Source organism: Pelodiscus sinensis, chromosome 3 (assembly GCF_052426305.1).
Source record: "Pelodiscus sinensis isolate ZL-2025 chromosome 3, ASM5242630v1, whole genome shotgun sequence".
Classification (NCBI taxonomy): Eukaryota; Metazoa; Chordata; order Testudines; family Trionychidae; genus Pelodiscus; species Pelodiscus sinensis.
Genome location: NC_143054.1, coordinates 200,562,003 through 200,581,240, shown reverse-complemented (window position 1 = coordinate 200,581,240; position 19,238 = coordinate 200,562,003). Strand labels below are relative to the sequence as shown.

The window sequence follows — 19,238 nt, the reverse complement described above, 5'->3', positions numbered from 1 at the left end:
ACGGCTTCTTTCAGCTCTTCTCCCCGGCCGTGGTGCCTGCTGCTCGGCGGCCAAAGAGGGGAGCTTGCAGCTTGAAGACGTGGCGTGTTTTCCTTTTGACTCACTCCCCTGCCCGTGCCCCCCGCCCTCTGACAGCTGCGCTCGGAAGCACTGAAAACAGCCCCTAAGCCTGGGAGACGGAGGCCAGGCGCCAGTGCCGGGAAAGCCACCGGCTCCGTAGGGCTCTCCCGCCACGCGGTGGCCGGGCGGGCGCAGGGAATCTGAAAGCCAGGGCTGGTTGGACCGAGAGGCCTAGAACGGGGGCTACTGAAAGAATTAGCCTGCGACCTTCCAAGAGCTCTGCCCAGTGGGCCTCACACGCTCAGTTGGGCAGCGTCCCCGCGGGTGGCTGCCGAAGACGTTTGCCGGGTTTTCTTAGCTCCGCGCACGGTTCGGTTTGTGTCTTGCAGCCCCATCTGCTCCCCCTCGGCATGTCAACGTGTCGGTCGAGTCCAGCTCCTCCCTGAGAGTCACGTGGGTCAAGCCCCCCCTTGGACGAGAGCACGGAGACCTGCTGCGCTACAAGCTCCTGCACACGTGGCAGGCCGCAGCGGTGACGGTGAGTGTGACAGGAAACGCCCTTCGAACCCAACGGAACACGATGGCCACGCCCATCTCGGCAAGAGCCAGGCCGCTTGGAGCTGCCTTTCCTCTGTCCTCACGGTGCCTGAGGATCCCCACCTGTCTGACCCCTGCTGGCCAGACCCGTCACATCGTTTGCAAGCCCTTCGGGGCAGCAACCGGCTCTGGGATCTGTGTTTGTACGGTGCTGCCCCGGCTTCTGGTTAATCTGCTACAGGTTGAACCTTTCTAGTCCAGCAACCTTGGGACCTGACCGGTGCTGAACCAGAGAACTTGCCAGACCACGGGAGGTCAATATTGTCTAGCAGCATGACCAACGCTTCCATTGCTTGCTGGGCTCAGAAGAAGTTAGGGGTAAACTAGAGCCATATCACAGCACAGAACCACTGAGAGCAGGTCTGGTGGCTGTAAACAAGCTTTATGGGACTGCGGGAAACTTGGCCACACCCATGATAAGTCAACGTCTGGCTAACTAACATCATGCCGGGCCACGGATGTTGCCGGACCAGCGTGCGCTGCACTGGAGAGGTTCAGCCTGTATAGATGTGACAGGTTCAACCTGTCTGGGTGGGTGTCTGTCTGGGTGGCAGTCAGTCTGTTTGTTCAAGAACTCCGCTTAAATGACAAGGAGTCCTGTGGCACCTTAGAGACTGCCAGATGTGTTGGAGTGGAAGCTTTCGTGGGCAAAGACCCACTTGGTCAGAAGCATGTGGTAAGAGGTAAGGCCACCCAATTTGGTGTACAGCTTTCTCTGATCCTAACTGAAAGCAGCAGAAGGGTTTGGTTGTGCCAGGACAATGGGATTGCATGGAATGGGATTGCTTCTCAGAAAACCAGAGACAGACTCACCAGGCAGGTGTAAGGGGCTGGCGGGGGGTGCCCCCCACTTATCCCAGTCTGGGGCTGCCCCAACCCTGAACCTCCCACCCACCAAGCACCCTTTAAGGGGGATGGAGGGTCTGAAGTTGCGCCTCCTCTCCCCCGATTCGTACCTGGACACTTCCAGCTGTTGCCCTTCGTCACTGTCAGGGAGGAAAGTGCCCCGTTTGCTGCATTCCTCGCTCTGGCTGGGCAGTGCAGGGGGCAGACAAACGTGGACCTGCCCCAGCCCAGGGACATGCCCCCCTCCCACAGTTTGCCCGCTGGGACTGCAGCGGCCATGGAGAGGTGCTTCTCACCTGGCCCCAAGCTGCTGCAGGGAGAGAGGGCGGGGGCTGTCCTGTCTCCCCGGGGCAGCCTGCAGGCTGAACCCCTCCTCCCAGCCCCTCCCCAGAGCAATGAATCAAATGAAGAAAAACAACAGTTAATTGAGTTAAGGACCCGGCCATCGCCGGGTAAATCTTCAAGTACCAAATACAGTTCATAACCCAAGAGTATTAGCCAGTGCCGTTGTACCTGTTCTTGTCTGGGGAGCTGCAAAGCAAGAAAAGCAGCGTGTTCGTTATTGCTTCTCGGTGGGGTTTCTCTGGAACAGCCGGGAGGGCCTTAGAATGTCCTGCTTGTTGCTTGTGTTTGAGGATCCCCGGGCTGGACTGGAAGATGCTGGCAAGCTCTGCGGAGCAGGAATTTGGGTTCGGTAGCTTATCCAGATAGAAATGGCTACGAGGTAGAAGGTCCAGGAGAATCTGGCTCTCAGGTTCTGAGTCTGATCTCGTTTGGGTTGGATTTATCCCAGCGTGACTCACAGTGGCCCTCTCCCAATGCATACGTAGGAGGGGAGTCTGGGGGGGGGGAGGGCCGAATGATGGGGGTATTGGGGATCTTGGGTAGAACTGGGCAAAAAATATGCAGTAAGACATTTGTTAAAAACGACTGAACAGGAAAGTTTCATGGAAACATACCAATTTTGATACCACTTCCCTAGGGAAAGGTTCTCAGGGCCAGCAGGATTTTCGGAGGCCCAGAAGAACCTGGTGGTAAGGACGCTAGCTGGACTGAAGTCCCTGCTCCCAACGTCTGATTTTCAGGAAAGATTTCCGAAGGTCTGTCTTGCTCCCTATCAGAAAGGAAACAAATTCTGACGCCTTTTCTGGCCAGCCCTAATCCCGGGCTTCAAATTCTGACTTTGTTGTTGCTGTTGCTTGTTTTTACTGGGCTCCAGAAAAGTCAGTTACAAAAGCCTTCAAGACCCAGAAGTATTGGCCTCTTCTTCCAGCCAGGCTGGCCTGGGAAGTCTGGCCGCTCCTGGGTCACTGGTGATAATGGGCAGAACAGCGTGTGATCTTGGAGCCATTACATGGAGGGCAATCCCATGTCTGAATGATGGGATTACATAGCAAACGTGGTGAACCGGAGCCATTATAGACCATGAAAGGAACCCGACCAGCCGGACACATGTTCCCAGCCAGATGTTGCCTGCTTGCTTGTGTACTTTGCTGGGCTGTGTCTTGCCCTCTGAAGAATCCAAAGCGTAGAACCCGAAAAGGCGCTGAGCGCGTACATTTTTTGAAGTTTGCGTAGAAGGCATGAGTCACGCGCTTTTTGTAAGACACCGTGATTTCAGTTCCCCTTTTCATCCTTACACAGACATCGACATGGCCTGAGCACAGTGGAATCAGGAAAACAATATTATCTTGTGACTAATGCTGGAAAAAGATGCTGACACGTTTCTCTTTGCACAAGCCCCAGGAGAAAGAATTTTTCAGAGCCTTTGACATAAGACCTTTAAGCAATGAAAAAGGCCCAGTCTTAGTGTTATACTTCAGGATAATGACGCATCATCGCTGCTGTTCCCAGTGACCTGCCTTCGGTGTGGAAAACCTGCCGACCTGCAGGAAGATGGAAAACTCTCTGCTAATGGGAAAGTGGCGTCTGGCTGCAGGAGAGTTTGCCGAGGTGCAGAAGAGCCTGACTCTGCTGGGCAGGACAAAGGCTCTTTGCAGAATTGGGGCTGAAGATTATTTCTGTGCTCACAGTTGATTCCTTCTGTCTGCTTTACAGCATGCACTGCAGGGGAAACCCTCATGTAATGCCACAGGGCGGGAATCCAGGCAGCCGAGGACACAAATTTCAGTCTTTTGTCCTACAGACACGTAGAATCATAGGCCTTGAATGAACCTCGAGAGTCATCGAGTCGAGTCCCCTGCCCTCACGGCAGGACCCGGCACCGTCTAGATCATCCCTGACAGGCGTCTGTCCAACCTGCTCTTACATATCTCCAGAGACGGAGATTCCACAATCTCCCCAGGCAATTTATTCCAGTGTTTAACCACCCTGACAGTTAGGAACTTTTTCCTAATGTCCAACCTAAACCTCCCTTGCTGCAGTTTAAGCCCATTGCTTCTTGTCCTGTCCTCAGAGGTCAAGGAGAACAAGTTTTCTCTCTCTTCCTTGTGATACCTTTTGAGGTGCTTGAAAGCTGCTATCATATTCCCTCTCCTTTTTTTCTTCCAGACTGAACAAGCCCAAGTCTTTCAGTCTCCCTCACAGGTCAAGTCAAATTCTCTAGACCTTTCATCATTTTTGTTGCTCTTCTCTGGACCTTCTCCAATTTCTCCACATCTGCCCTGAAATGCGGCTCCCAGAACTGGACACACTACTCTAGTTGACGCCTAATCAGTGCAGAGTAGAGCAGAAGAATGACTTCTCGTAGCCTGCTTACGACATCCTGTTAAAGCATCCCAGAATGATACTTGCTTTTTGTGTAACAGTGTCATGCTGTTGACTCATATTTAGCTTGTGGTCCACTATGACCCCAAGAACCCTTTCCGCAGTACTCCTTCCTAGACAGTCGCTTCCTGTTTTGTATGTGTACAACCGATTGTTCCTTCCTAAGTGGAGTACATCCCTACAAGTATCCAAATAATGGTAGTCATGAGCCAGCTTTCAGGGCATATGCACAGGAGATCAAAATCCAAGAGAGCCTTTTAACCACAGAGAGAGGATTTTTTCTTGAGCAAAAAAAAAAAAGGTTGGGGAAAAAAGGGGAAGGTTATTGAGCAAAAATAAAAAGTCGCCTGCCCTTTAAAGGCGGCCATTTTGAATTCTGTTGTTCTCCGCAGCACACCTCTGACTGCCTCATGGCACACCGGTGTTCCACAGGACACAGTTTAAGAAACACTGGCCTAGCGCCTAGGTCCTAAAGGCCATTACCAAAAAGAACTTGGTCTCTGCAACAGAAGTTGGTCCAAAAGAGATGATTTCATGCACCTGGTCTTTAATATCCTGGGACCAACACAGTTCCAGCAAATGGTAACACTAGGCTCACGTAACCACGTGCAACTTTGTTGTCCAGTTGGGGAATGCTTGTGGGTAACCACCGAATGCCGCACTGGCCTACACGAGGCACTCGGCTCTCCAGCAAAGGAAGAATGATAGACCACGTCCATCTCCACGTCATGTACGGAACACGTGGCCGGGGGCAGGGCTTGTGACTCCTCTGTAGCATTGAAGTTTTCAAAGAAATGATGAGGACAGGGTTTGGAGGTGACCACATGGTCACTTTGGGCCTGAGCGTACCTCCTTCTCTGCGCAAGGTGACTTGTGAGCGATCCGACGGACTTCCCCCGGTGGCCGTTGTGTGTACGCTTTGGTGGGTGCTCTAGTGACTGCGTAATTTACAAGGTCGGGGGGGAAAAAATCTGATGGCTGCCTTCAGCTCCTCTGATGGCCCGGAGTGGATGGGCACTTCCCCCTGAAACTAACCCCAGTGGGATGGTGCGGGCTACTCCTCCGGCAGCACACGGCACCGCCTCCAGTTCAGCATGTGTCAGACCGTTCTGCAGGTGACAGCTTGACTCCCTGCTTTACCTCTTCCTGGTCCAGCCTGAACAATGGGGGGTCACATGTCTTCGGTAGCTGGCCAGAACTGGGGAAAGGGTGGCTGTGAGGACCCCAAGCACCTTGCAAATCAAACCATCCAAATAGATGCCTAACCATGCATGCAGCAGCCAAGCGATGCTGAAACCTCTGAGGTGCTAGGGCAGGAAAGGGATTGTACAGAGGTAACTGCCCATCTTATGCCACCTGGCAACTTCCCTACACCAGGGGACCCTCCGGCTGCAGGCGCATGGAGGCTCTGACCCCATGGGAATCACACGAGAGTTTCCAGAGTGTAGACGTTTCTTTTCATTGTCCGTCACACAGCAGTACAGACACCACCTTGCAGAGCAACCCGTGCCCATGGGTGCCAGAAACACAAAGCAGGAGAAACCTGAGGACATTGACAAAGGGCAGGAAAGTTTCCCTGCATTCCCAGGCACAGCTGTAGGTCGCACGTTCTTCAGTGATGCCCCCAGGACAGATGCCCCAAATAGGCCTGTAAGTCTGTGTGTCAACAGAGCAGTTTTGTTTCTGTGTTTCGGGTTCTTTTGTCTAACTGAAAATCAGATTTGGTTCCTGCTGCACTTGCACTTCACCGACGTTGCTGTGTCTGTGTTTGAAACCTGTCGGTGACTGTTGTCACCTGCCCGTCAGTCGGCCAGTGGTAGGATCTGTCGCAGAACGGTTGTTTTTCAGTTATAAGTGTGTCGTGGAGCAATGCCAGGCACTTTCTTAGCGCGTTCGGCTGACTCACAGGAAATTCAGGAAATAACAATGAGTTTGTGGGAAAGGGAATCACTCATACGGTTTATTGAGAAAAGCATCCATGCTCACGTTGAAACAGCTCTAACGTGGGGAGGGGGCCATGACGGGAGGCGCATTATAAAACTAGAAATGCCAGTAGCCCGACGTTGAAACCACTCTGGTATGAAATGATCAGCCACAAAATCTGCCTTCCCCCGAGTCGTTACTTGAATTGTACAACGAAACTCGTCTTTACTGAAAGGGCATCGTTGCGCTTGGCGCGTGGGAAAATAGGAGAGACCAAATTCTCAGCAGGTGTGAATGGGCACAGTTCCACCGAATTGGCCGAGTTTTGCTCATGTGCCCCGAGAACGCTGGCAGCGCCGCCGCCGGCCTAAACCGAGAAGGAGCCGAAGCGCGGTGTCCAGGAGTGGGCGGGAGAGCCGGCCGCAGGGAGGGAGGGAGGCGCCCGCGGTGGAAAGGAGCAATGCGCGGCTGACCAGCCCCAAGCGATAACTCGCCGCCCCACGGGCGGGCGGGCAGCAATACTGGCTGGGATCAGCAGTGACAGCAGCATGTCCAGATTAGCCAGCGTGCTGGCCCATTGCCCTTTGCCCGCCGAGCCTGACGGAGAAGGGAGGAGCCCGGCGGGGTAGCCGCTCGCGTCCAGAGTCTGTGCCTCCCCCAGCACGCTCAGGGTGTGGTTACATGCTCGCCGGCTGGGCCCTTGCAGCTGAACGGTCACCAGAGCGTGGGACGCCAGGGGTGGCAGAGCTCAGACAATGGGTCATGCAAGGAGCTTTAACCCCTGCAGGGTTCTCACCCCCCCAGGCCCACTCTGGGCTCGGCGCAACGGTGCCACGACCTAACACGCTGGATGCCCTGGTGTGGGCGGGCGCACGGCCTGGAACACGCAGCGCGCTGGGCAAGGCGTGTTAGGGGAGCGTGGGATTTCCCTTCGCCATTTTGGGCCCTTGTCACGTCTCCACTGGACTTTTCAGGCGTCCGCTAATCCCGTGAAGCCCTCGTCCAGACAAGGCCCCTCGGCGCACGGCTCTGGGTGTGATCTCGGCGCCGTGAGTCTGTCTCTTTGGCGAGAGGCGGGACACGACTGCGTGGGAGGGAGATGTGGGGGCACGGCCGGGATGGTTCCGGGACGGGAGCGCTGCAGTAACTCCTGAGCATTAAAGGCACAGGCGCCATCCCTCACCCTGCCGGCCGGTCATGGCTCCCTGCTGCTGCGTGCCTGTGTTGCCCCTTGGCTAGGTTTCCCCACTTGTGCCAGAGCCAGTAGCCAGGGAGGCTGAGTGACGAGGGGGCTGGATCCTGCCTCGCGGCGGGAAGTGGTTCAAAGAGGAAATCCTGTTCAGCTACTCTGTGTGCATCCCGTTCTCGAAGCGCAATTGCTATCTATAAATAGCAGCGCAGGGTCGGTCGGCACCGCAGCCGCAATTCAGGCCAGGCACCCGGAGCGTTTCCGAGGGAAGGAGAGTTCGATTCCCGCGAACCTCCCGTTTTCGTTGTGTGGTGTGTCCAGCAAAAGGAAGCTGGGCTGCTCCGCCGGGCTAGCTGGTCTCTCCCTTCCTTTTCTTTTTCAGAAGAATCTCTCTTCCGAAGCCGAGCCCAACGCCACGGCGGCCACCGTTCACATCTGGGCCACTAACGCCACGTACACTGTGCGCGTCGCGGCCGTCACCACGGGCGGGATCGGGCCCTTCAGTGACCCAGAGACCCTTTTCGTTGAGGGGGACGGTAAGAACAAACCGCACCCTCGCGGCATGGACGGGGGCAGCTTCATTGGTGGCTTTTCCTGGCGTTGGAGCCGGAACAGCTTTCTGGTGCAGGTTGGACCCCCCGGGCCAGCACCCTCAGGACCAGACTGGTCCCAAACGAGGGATATTGCTGGATCAGAGGAGGTGCCCTGTCACTGGCCCCCCCAGCCCACCACCCCTCCCCGCTGCCGGCGTTTCTAGTCCCCCTACCACCGGCTGGCTAGGCTGCTGGCCCAGGATGCCAGCTCCTGTCGGACACTAGTCCCTTTGCCATCTGGCTCCTGCCCGACAGGGCTACCGGCCACCGGGCCCCGTGCCGCCAAGCTCCCAGCTGGGGCTCTGTCCTCTAGGAATCCCAGTGGTCCTGCCAGAGCAGAGAACCCTGACTTAGGGAGCTGCAACCCGTAATGTACTTTATGTCCACGCAGCCGCTGCCTGGCTAGTAACCGTGCCGTGCACACACTCGGCTTTGCTTGGGTGCCTCTGCCCCGCCCGGCGGGTGGGATGCAATTCACCCCCGCGGCAGCCCCAGCGGCTGGGGGAACGCAGTGTGCACAGGCTGGGGGCATTTAATGCCTGCGCCCGTGTCGGCAGGCAGCTTCCCTCCTGCGAGTCGGAGCACGTGTCCGTCCGGTCTCTGGGTGAGCTGCCTCCGGGGAGGGACCAGTGTCGGGGCTGGATGAGCCTCTGAAGCCCTCTCCAAATGGCTGTGCACCTCTCCGCCACGTCAGCGGGTTGGCCCAGGTTTCAGCGGTCTCCTGGGCAGGACAGGCATGGCAGGGGCTGCTTTCTGCCCTGGGGGCTTTCCATGCCCTGTGCAGATTGGCTGTTTGCTCCAGCCCTCCAACCTCTCCCCGCCTGCCCCTCTCCGCCTGCCCCGCCTCCACCCTCTCCCTTTGCCATCCCCTCTTCCCCTCCCCCGCAGCAGATTTCCCCTGCCCGCCTGGCAGAAAACAGCCGTGCTGCTCTCAGCCCCCAGTGGCTCGGACGGTGCTTTCCCTGCCGTGACTGCCTGGCAGCTAGACCGCAAGCTGTCCCTGTGCTGTGCCTGGGCAGTACCTGGCACAGCGGGGCCCTGATCTCGGGCCGTTCTAGAGAGAACAATGCGCCCACCGCTGAGAAACCCGCATCCCCAAATACCCGTCTAGCCGGGCATCGCCGTATTCCAGCCACGTGCCATCCTTTCCCTGGGCCTCTGTGGTTCTTGTGTGTCACTGGGTTTGGGTTTAGTGCTTTGAAACTCTTACAGCGCCCTGCCCGGTTTGTCAACTGACCCCTTCTGTGTTCTCTGCCACGGGCTGGTTTGTTAGGTCTGACAGCCACTGCCCCATCCTCGAGTCCCGTGCCGGGGACCAGCCATTCCTTGGCCATGGTGCTGGGCTTTGCCGGGGCAACCGCCACCCTGGGGCTAGTCCTGTATTTCTTGGTGGTTATCCGGAAAAGACGGATGGAAACCAAGTTTGGGTAAGTCCCAGAAGCTACCGCCGTGGTGGCAGGCAGGGAACGCCTTGTGTGGGCTTAGCCGGCGGCACTGGGGCGGGGCAGACGCGTGCTGGCCAAGGGGGGGTGGGGCAGCAGGAGGCATTCTGCCTCCGGTTTTACATAACCCTTCACCTCTCCCATACTCAGGGCCTGGCCCTGTCACCACCTTCCCTGCACCTTGCGAGGCCTCTCGCTGGGGAAACCTTTCTGCTCACACTTATGCCTGTCTGCTTCACGCCTGCGTAGTTTGCTTCCGGCCAGTGTCGGGCCAGGGTTTTCCGCATGCCCCCGCCATTCCTCAGCCGCTACACACTTTCTCCCACTCTTTACCAGGCACCACTGAAAAAGACAAATAAAAAAACTAAAGGGTTAATACCCTGGGTCAAATCCGTGCCTAAGTCCACGGAAGGCCCAGGGTGCCCTCGCAGACACATGGATCCATTTTGCCCTGTGCCACATTCCTGGGGTGACATCTCCCTCGGAAACAGTTGGGAGTCTTTCCCGAGAGGTCCGTCCTCCTCCCTCAGCATTTTGTGGGGAGTGGGAGCCTTCAGCTCTCTTGGCTTCAGCTCAGAGGCAAGAGAGAGAATATTGAGCAGCAAGCAAAGTTTTGCAAAAGGACAAGGAAACCCCCGGCTCAGCTCATGTGTTGCCTTGTAACAGTCTCCTAACTGTGGAGCAGTAACTACAGTAGACGATCTTTGTCTATTATTAGCTGATAAAATACATCCTAGAATACTCAAGGAGCTGACAGAGGAGGTATCTGAGCCATTAGCGATCATCTTTGAAAAGTCATGGAAGTCATGGAAATCGGGAGAGATTCCAAATATACCTAGACTTTAGTAAGGCATTTGATATAGTCTCGCATGACCACCTTCTCAATAAACTAGGCAAAATACAACTTAGATGGGGCTACTATAAGGTGGGTGCATAACCGGTTGGATAACCGTTCCCAGAGAGTAGTTATTAACAGTTCACAGTCATGCTGGAAGGGCATAACAAGTAGGGTTCTGCAGGCATCAGTTTTGGGACCGGTTCTGTTCAATATCTTCTTCAACGATTTAGATGATGGCATAGACAGTACACTTATTAAGTTTGCAGATGATACCAAGCTGGGAGGGGTTGCAAGTACTTTGGAGGACAGGGTCAGAATTCAAAATGACCTGGACAAACTGGAGAAATGCTCTGAGGACAATAGGATGAAGTTTAATAAGGACAAATGCAAAGTGCGCCACTTAGGAAGGAACAATCCATGTCACACATACAGCCGGTCCCAGAGTTGCGAACGGTCGACTTACGACCATTCGCATTTACGACCAAAGCTTCCATGGAGTGGTCGTAAAGGCGGTCCCTGAGTTACGAACGCAACCCGCGCTTACAAACAGCGCGGTCACTATGTAACTCAATGGGGTCCGAGTTAAGAACAGATCAAGTTACGGCCAAGTGTTTGGTCCGTAACTCGTTCATAACTCGGGGAAAGGCCTTACAGAATGGGAAGTGACTGTCTAAGAAGAAGAACTGCAGAAAGGGATCTAGGGGTCAGAGTGGACCACAAGGTAAATAGGAGTCAACAGTGTGACGCTGTTGCAAAAAAAGCAAACCTGATTCTGGGATGTCATAAGCAGGATATGAGAAGTCATTCTTCTGCTCTACTCTGCACTAGTTAGGCCTCAGTTGGAGTATTGTGTCCAGTCCTGGGCACCGCATTTCAAGAAAGATGTGGAGAAATTGGAGAAGATCCAGAGAAGAGCAACAAGAATGATTAAAGATCTAGAGAACATGACCTGTGAGGGAGACTGAAAGAAGTGGGCTTGTTTAGGTTAGAAAAGAGAAGACTGAAAGGGGACATGAGAGCAGTTTTCAAGTATAGAAGAAAGGACAAGAAGCAATTGGCTTAAATTGCAGTAAGGTTTAGGTTGGACGTTAGGAAAATTTTCCTACCTGTCAGGGTGGTTAAACACTGGAATAAATTGCCTGGGGAGGTTGTGGAATCTCCATCATTGGAGATATTTAAGAGCAGGTTGGACAGACGCCTGTCAGAGAAGATCTAGACAGTGCTTGGTCCTGCCGTGAGGGCAGGGGGCTGGATGTGATGACCTCTCAAGGTCCTTTCCACTCCTAGTGTTCTTTGATTATGCAGTCATAATTTTCTTTGCAATTTATATGGCATCATCAGTATTGGAAACGTCTTTATAAACCCAGCATCACGGGGCTCCGGTGAGCTACCTCGCTCTCACCAGGAGAGCAGTAAATACTCATCAAGATTATTTTGTCTCGCTTTAACAAAGCAAACCCAGGGAGCTGGGCTGGGGATTTGGTTTTTTCGCTGTTTGTTTTTGTTTCTATCTAAAAGCCGGCTGCATGTGAAATCCGCATTTGGCGGCCTGGGCTCGTGCCGGGGGCGAGCGCTCTTTGCTCACTGCAGATGTTGCTGTTGCAAAGAAAGAATCTGATTCTGCCAGAAGAGCAAGACCCGGGGTGTCCGGATTGGTGGGCTGGGCCGCTTGCTTGCACAGCCCTGCTGAGACACGCGCAGCACCCTGCTTCTAACCCTTCGCCTGGCTAAGCAGAGTGACTGCCGGCGCTGCAGTGCTGGTGGCCTTTTATAGCGAGGACAGTGGTCCATTATTGCAGCTTGCATTCCTCCTGTGACCTCCCGCGCCGAGTTCCAACCCGGCACTGAGTTTGAAAACAACGTGATTCTTTCCAGTCAAAGCGGCGCCTTTCGCGTGTGCGCTGCTGTGTGTCTGGGGATCCAGCCAGGCCGGGATCTTCTTGTAACGGGCTGTTTGTCTTAGTGCCGCTGCAGAAGCTCCTCTTGCAGGACACTGGTCACTGCGGCTTTCAACACCGTAACCAAGCTGGGGTCCGTTTGGGAGCGTAGCCCTGCAGTCCAAGAGTGCAAAACCGGATAAATGTACGAGCTTTCCCAGGGCGTTACACTGGGACCAGTCTGGCAAATGGGGCTGTGTCTGGAACCCATCTGCCTACTGGTCGAACCTCCTGTCTCCTCCCTCACACGCCTGTTTGACTAACACAGGTTAATCGGCACGTGGGTTTTCCCTGACACGTGGTCCTGCAAGATGTCCTTCAGGTTTCACTGCCGGCTACAGTACACGTCCGGCAGATTCCATGGCACATTTCAGCCTCCTGCCTGGTGGTGTAACTGTGCGGGTCCTGGCACAAAAAAGGTTGGGGGGCACAAGGCTATTGAGGGGGTCATGCTGCTGGTGGGGGCGCTGCCCTCCCCCCCACATCGCGCCACCCTCACTTCTGAGATGCTGCTGGTCGCAGCGCTGCCTTCAGAGCTGGGTTTCCAGCCAGCAGCCGCTGCTCAGAAAGCAGCACAGAAGCAAGGGTGGCAATAGCACAACCCCTCTGCGAGTGCCAAATTCCCCGGGGAGCCAGAGTTCACAGTCTCAGACGCATATTTCACGGCCATGAATTTGGCAGGGCCCCACTCGTGTGCAGCATTTTGGGCACTGGAGCTCGCTGCTTGTCTGCTTCTGAAAGAGGAAGGGCGGGAGTTTTGAGATGATGAAACAGCTCTGCTGGCAATAGAGAAGCTCTTGGTGAGACATGACTGTGTGAGTGAACAAACACTGACCAGGGGCTCTTCCGTCTCGCACAGCGCTTGGGTTGGCCATTTTGGTTGGATTTCATCACCCGTCACCTTTCATTCCTGAGATTCCAGGCCAATCCTGGAGGGTTGGCAGCCCTGCAGCCACCACCCGGGGCCAGAGCAAAAGCTTCAGTCCTAGGCCACGGGCTCAGGCCCCCTATCTGGGGTGGAGGGACTCAAGGGGGCTCAGGCTTTGCCCCCCCGCCCCCGGGTTGTGTGGTGAATGTTGTCAGAAGCGGTCCCGTCGCAAGTCAGTTTGAGAGCCGCTGGCCAGGCACCCCCGTGGCTGGGAGACGGAGTGAGACAGGCGGGTCCCGTCGCTAGGCAGTTTGAGAGCCGCTGGCCAGGCACCCCCGTGGCGGGGAGACGGAGTGAGACAGGCGGGTCCCGTCGCTAGGCAGTTTGAGAGCCGCTGGCCAGGCACCCCCGTGGCGGGGAGACGGAGTGAGACAGGCGGGTCCCGTCGCAAGGCAGTTTGAGAGCCGCTGGCCAGGCACCCCCGTGGCGGGGAGACGGAGTGAGACAGGCGGGTCCCGTCGCAAGGCAGTTTGAGAGCCGCTGGCCAGGCACCCCCGTGGCGGGGAGACGGAGTGAGACAGGCGGGTCCCGTCGCTAGGCAGTTTGAGAGCCGCTGGCCAGGCACCCCCGTGGCTGGGAGACGGAGTGGGACAGGCGGGTCCCGTCGCAAGGCAGTTTGAGAGCCGCTGGCCAGGCACCCCCGTGGCGGGGAGACGGAGTGAGACAGGCGGGTCCCGTCGCAAGGCAGTTTGAGAGCCGCTGGCCAGGCACCCCCGTGGCGGGGAGACGGAGTGAGACAGGCGGGTCCCGTCGCTAGGCAGTTTGAGAGCCGCTGGCCAGGCACCCCCGTGGCGGGGAGACGGAGTGAGACAGGCGGGTCCCGTCGCAAGGCAGTTTGAGAGCCGCTGGCCAGGCACCCCCGTGGCGGGGAGACGGAGTGAGACAGGCGGGTCCCGTCGCAAGGCAGTTTGAGAGCCGCTGGCCAGGCACCCCCGTGGCGGGGAGACGGAGTGAGACAGGCGGGTCCCGTCGCAAGGCAGTTTGAGAGCCGCTGGCCAGGTACCCCCGTGGCTGGGAGACGGAGTGGGACAGGCGGGTCCCGTCGCAAGGCAGTTTGAGAGCCGCTGGCCAGGCACCCCCGTGGCGGGGAGACGGAGTGAGACAGGCGGGTCCCGTCGCAAGGCAGTTTGAGAGCCGCTGGCCAGGCACCCCCGTGGCGGGGAGACGGAGTGAGACAGGCGGGTCCCGTCGCAAGGCAGTTTGAGAGCCGCTGGCCAGGCACCCCCGTGGCGGGGAGACGGAGTGAGACAGGCGGGTCCCGTCACAAGGCAGTTTGAGAGCCGCTGGCCAGGTACCCCCGTGGCGGGGAGACGGAGTGGGACAGGCGGGTCCCGTCGCTAGGCAGTTTGAGAGCCGCTGGCCAGGCACCCCCGTGGCGGGGAGACGGAGTGGGACAGGCAGGCTGGAAACCAGGCGCGGATTCTGCGAGGGCGAGTAACCCCGGGTGGTGAATTCTCCGTCCCTGACCTTTGGCAGCCGAGAGAGCGTGGTTCGGAGACGCTCTGCTCTGGGAGCTCTCTGGGCTGTCCCCCACAGGCGCTCAGGCCAGGATGTCACAGCTGGGCCACAGAAGGGACGGCGATCACAGGGCCATGCGCTCAGGCCAGTGATGGGGTGAAGGGTCTGGAGCTCCCGGCCCTTTAAATAGCCGCTGGAGCTTCGGGTGTCACGCTCCAGGCAGTGCGAAGGGCTGGCTGGAGGAAAAGGGTGGCACCATCGGGGCAGTGCTGAGGGATGGCTGCTCCCAGCCTCCCCCTCCAGTCCCCTCCCCCTTTCCCAGAGGCCTGACAGTCCTGGTCGCCCCCCCCCCCACACACACACACAGTATTATGAATACACTCTGCCGTGTGATTAGGAAAAAAAAGCCATTAGTGTGGATGGGGGGGGGGTCCCCCGATAACTCTGAGATTCCCGATCCAGTGCAGACGGATCGGGAATAGGACTAGTCTACGCTGGAAGGTTACCTCGGCAGCGCAGTGTCTCTCGGGGGTATGAAAAGTCACCCCCCTGCGAGGTGTAGTTCCACCGACTTCACCTCCCCGGTGCAGAGGGCAGGTAGAAACCTTCCGCCCTCAGAGAGCCCTCCCATCGCGGTCGTAAGAGCTGCCTGTGCCCCGGGATCCCGTGTGGCTGTTTGAAGGGCTCTTGTGACTAAGGGGATGGTGCTGGAGACCGGGTGCCAGTCCTTTCCACCAGAGCTGTCTCAGCGAGGTGAAGGCTTCGCCGGGGCGGCTGTAGCCCCTCAGCCCCGGAACAGAGACGAGCTGTTGTCCCCCGGCACACGTTGTGTTTCTGTCCCCGTAGGAACGCTTTCTGCAGTGACCAATCGGAGCTCGCCGTCAGCTACACCGCCAAGAAGTCCTACAACCGGCGCGCCGTGGAACTGACCCGTAAGATCTGCCTGTCTGTTGTAGGGGCTGCCCTCGCTGGGGACTTGGGCAGGGGGGCTGACTGCGAAACACCATTAACGGGGCCCGATCCTGGCCCGGCCAGTGTCTCCTAGTGTTGGTCCCACACACAGAATAGTACAAAAATGGCGCAACCGGCCTCGTGGGGATTCTCCTGCCCCCGGAGGGGATGGGGGCCCCTGACTCCAGCAGGCGCCGTGGCTGGACAAAGCCAGGCTGAGCACATGGGAGCTGCACTCGCTCCACCCCTGGGGCCAGGCCTTTGCCCTGGGGGCTGGCGCGTTGGGGGGCAGCTTCCTCCTTAGCTGCCCTGGAGGGCTGAGAGACGCGGTTCCGCCCTCGCCCCCGGGCACCGGGGCAGCATTTGGCCCCGAAGGTGCCTGTGCGGCTTTGCTGCCGGTGACGCCCGTCCTGGGTCTGCAGCACCCGGCTCACCCCGGGCCTCTCTTGCAGTGGCCAGCCTGGGCGTCAGCCAGGAGCTGCAGCAGAAGCTCCAGGACATTGTGATCGACAGGGATTCGCTGGCCCTGGGGAAGATCCTGGGAGAGGGTGAGTGGTGCTGAGTGCTGCGGGGCACGGGGGCGTGGCTGGACGCGGCGCTGAATCTCCGTCTTGTTAGCTGGCCCCGGGGCTCTGCACGTTTCCCTGCACCCTCCCCAGCCCAGCGCCTGGTGGGGAGGCAGTGTGGCCTAGCGGACAAGGCACTGGGCCGGGATTCAGGAGACCTGCGTCCTCTGCTTGGTTCTGCCGCTGACTTGGAGCAAGTCCCATCGTGCTCTGTGCCTCAGTTTCCCTTCCCACCCTCGTCTAAGTTGCGAGCACTTTGGAGCAGGGGCGGCCTTTCAGTCTGCGTCTGTTCCGCTTGCGCACGAAAGGGCCCTGATCTCTAGGACGGGAGGGCAGTGAGGGCTGGCGTATGCTCAGGAACAGTGCCCCAGCTCGCCTGCCCTGGAAAGGGGGAGGCAGAATGCCTGCCCCAGAGCTTCCCCCACTGGGAGCCAGGCTGGTGCTACATTGCACACAGCGGGGGGGTGGGTGGCCTAAGACTGAGGCGAGAGGTGGGGAACACAGTCTCTGTGCTGCAGCTGGAGCTGGGCGTGGGGGGTGGAAGCCGTACCCAGCGGCTCCAGCCTTTCCTCCACGGGGCTGGCAAGCAGCTGGAGTCTGCCTGGCGTGCAGGTGGGGCTGGCATCCTCCAGGGGGCCATTCCGTTCTCCCCTGCGCCGCCTGCTGGGCGAGGGCGGAGCCAGCCGCAGCGGCCGGTGTGTATCACGCACCATGCGCCGTCCCTGCTCTGTGTGGAGTGAGCCCCGCACAGCATGGGCCAGGTTTGCTCTTCCTCCCCCGGTGTTGCTCGGGCTGCGGCTGCACGGCAGGGCGGTGCCCTGGGGCTGTGGGCAAAGGCAGACGGTTCCTTCTCTCCCACGGCCCAGGAGAGTTCGGGTCGGTGATGGAGGGGCGCCTCAGCCTGGCTAGCGACACCGTGGAGAAAGTGGCCGTGAAAACCATGAAGCGTAAGTAGCGGCGCTGGCTGTGAGGCCTAGCGGTGTTTGCTTGTGTTGCACAATTTCCCACGTGCCGGGACAGAGACTTTGTCTACACTGCCCAGTGAACGACAAACGTTGTGTCATTCTCAGGTGCTTAGACCATCCGCCTGCTGCCCAAAAGGCGTCCGTTTTGCCGTGGCACGTGGCAGTGCAAACAGCGTGTTGTGGGCAGGCACACTTCTGTCGACAACGCAAAGCCCCCTCGGAGAAGGGGGAGGAATTTTGTTGGCAAAAGTGCCAACAAACAGCGTGGGCACGGCCTGACTTTGCCGGGGCCATGTCGACGCGGCTGTGTTGGTAAAAGCTGTGTCTAGCCTGCCTGGTGCTACGGGGGAATGGACCGGTCACATGGCTTCTAGAAACTGCGTTTTCAGGCAGGGTTGTCAGCCGCAGTTAAGCAACAATGGCTCAGGTTCAGGGTGTCTTACGGGGGTCAGCGAGCAAGCAGAGACGATAAGGGCCTTCATCCCCCAGGTCTGTGTCCGACGAGCGCGCTGAGGAAGCAGGGCCCGATGGGAGATATGTGCAGTGCACCAGCCCTGTGTGTCCGTGCCTGTCTAGACACGTGCACCTTAGCCACGTCAGCCGGTCAGATCGCTGGAACACGCACTCAGCCAGCCCTGGCCAAAGAAAATTCAGGTCAAGCGACCAAGCGAAAGGGTCTGTTCTCTCTGGGGGGCAGGGAGCTGCTGGATGGGGGCTGGGGATTCCCATCCACTTCCTCATTGCTGCATGAGTGGAGAATTCTCTCGCTTTCTTCCAGATTTCATCTGGAGCTTCATTTATTGTCTGCATTACTGTAATGTCCCCCGTTTCTCTCTCTTGTTTGCTGCATCCGACTGTTGGGCAGGTCATTTTAGCCCCCAGGCGCTTTGCTTTTCTGCAGAATTTCAGGTTAGTGTTTGCTTCCCACCCCACGGCAACGTGAAAACCCGCCGCTTGCTTGAAATGCCGGGCTTGCAGATCGGCTGTGGAAGTGGGGCTGTGGCCATCCCGTCAGCTAAGCATTTCGGGTGTGTTTTGTGGGCAAGAACGCTGGGAAAATCTCGCTGTGCGTGCTGCGTCTCTTCCCAGCTTCCCCCCAGAGCCAGCCCCTGGGCTCACGTGTCTGTTGTAGACGAATTGGCACCCCCCGCTTCCCAAGTCAGCCCAGGAGAAAGCAAATTGCCAGCAGTTTTACAAGCCACGCTCTAGCCCGTGTTTCTCAGCCAGTGGTACGAGTCCCCTCGGGTACTGGAGAGACGTTGGGGGAACGTCAACACCACTGAAATTTGGAAAAAACTGAATTTTTGTTTTATATTTTCCAGCACTTTATTATTTTTGTAATTTTTACACCCAAAAATTTCATTGCCCGCCCGGCTACGCTAAGTTGTTTAAACAAATGTGTTGCAACATTAGAACAAAATGTTGTGTGTCTGAAAACTGTAGGTCCTGGGGGTACTTATCATTTTTTTAAAGGGGTACTTTATAAAAAAAAAAAAAAAAAAGGTTGAGAAACACTGGTCTGTGTACTGAGGGCTGCATGGTAGATGTCGCACACAGCCCTGGTGGTGCGCCCCCTGCTGGCTGCTCTCCAGGCTGCTGCGATGGGTCCCACACACCAGACCTCTGTGGAGCTGGACTCTTCAGGGAGCCAGGCCACTGGAAGCAGCCCGACCCACGGCTGGACCTTACTGAACACTCGTGCTCTCAGCCTGGCTAGTACAGAAGAGAGACCCAGAGAGGCCTCTAACCGTTTTCCTGACTCCCTTTCCCCACCACTCCGGAACGCTGTCTGGCTTAGCTCAGGGGTGGGCTGCCTCCAAGGTCTGTCTGTGGGCAGGGCCAGATCCCTAGGGAAGGTGGAAAATTCCTCTGCTCTGCCCAGCCCTTAAGGGAGCTTGGCTCTCAGAAAGTCACGATTCCAGGGCGAGGCGAGGGTGCTGCTTCCAAGCTGGCCGGTGTCTGCCCTGGCATGCTGTATGCAAGGTGCCAGGAGGGCACTGGGGCGGTTGTGGCATGCTTCCAGCCGTGCCATGCATGGCCTGCATTACCAGGTCACTGGCTGCACAGCCACCCGTGTGCATAGCCAGAAATACCCAGCCACAGCGAAAAAACCCAGCAAACCGCAGCTCTGGACTGGTAGCCCACAAGGCAATAGTAAAAGCGGCCAGGCCAGTCAAAAACCAGCCATGGGGCACTGGCAACCCCATCAGGGAGTCGG

The 19,238-nt window shown here is 57.4% G+C and overlaps 1 protein-coding gene across 4 annotated transcripts in view; it reads left to right on the top strand.

Moving 5' to 3' along the window:
* The window catches only part of MERTK (MER proto-oncogene, tyrosine kinase), a 58,901-nt gene that overhangs the window by 28,954 nt on the left and 10,709 nt on the right, over positions 1-19,238 (top strand). For all 4 annotated transcript variants that reach the window (XM_075925889.2, XM_075925888.2, XM_075925890.2 and 1 more), the window contains 6 exons: positions 450-598; positions 7,725-7,878; positions 9,209-9,362; positions 15,385-15,470; positions 15,942-16,037; positions 16,922-17,002. In XM_075925889.2, coding sequence (XP_075782004.2) covers positions 450-598; positions 7,725-7,878; positions 9,209-9,362; positions 15,385-15,470; positions 15,942-16,037; positions 16,922-17,002 — 720 coding nt within the window. The remainder of the gene's footprint in view (positions 1-449; positions 599-7,724; positions 7,879-9,208; positions 9,363-15,384; positions 15,471-15,941; positions 16,038-16,921; positions 17,003-19,238) is intronic.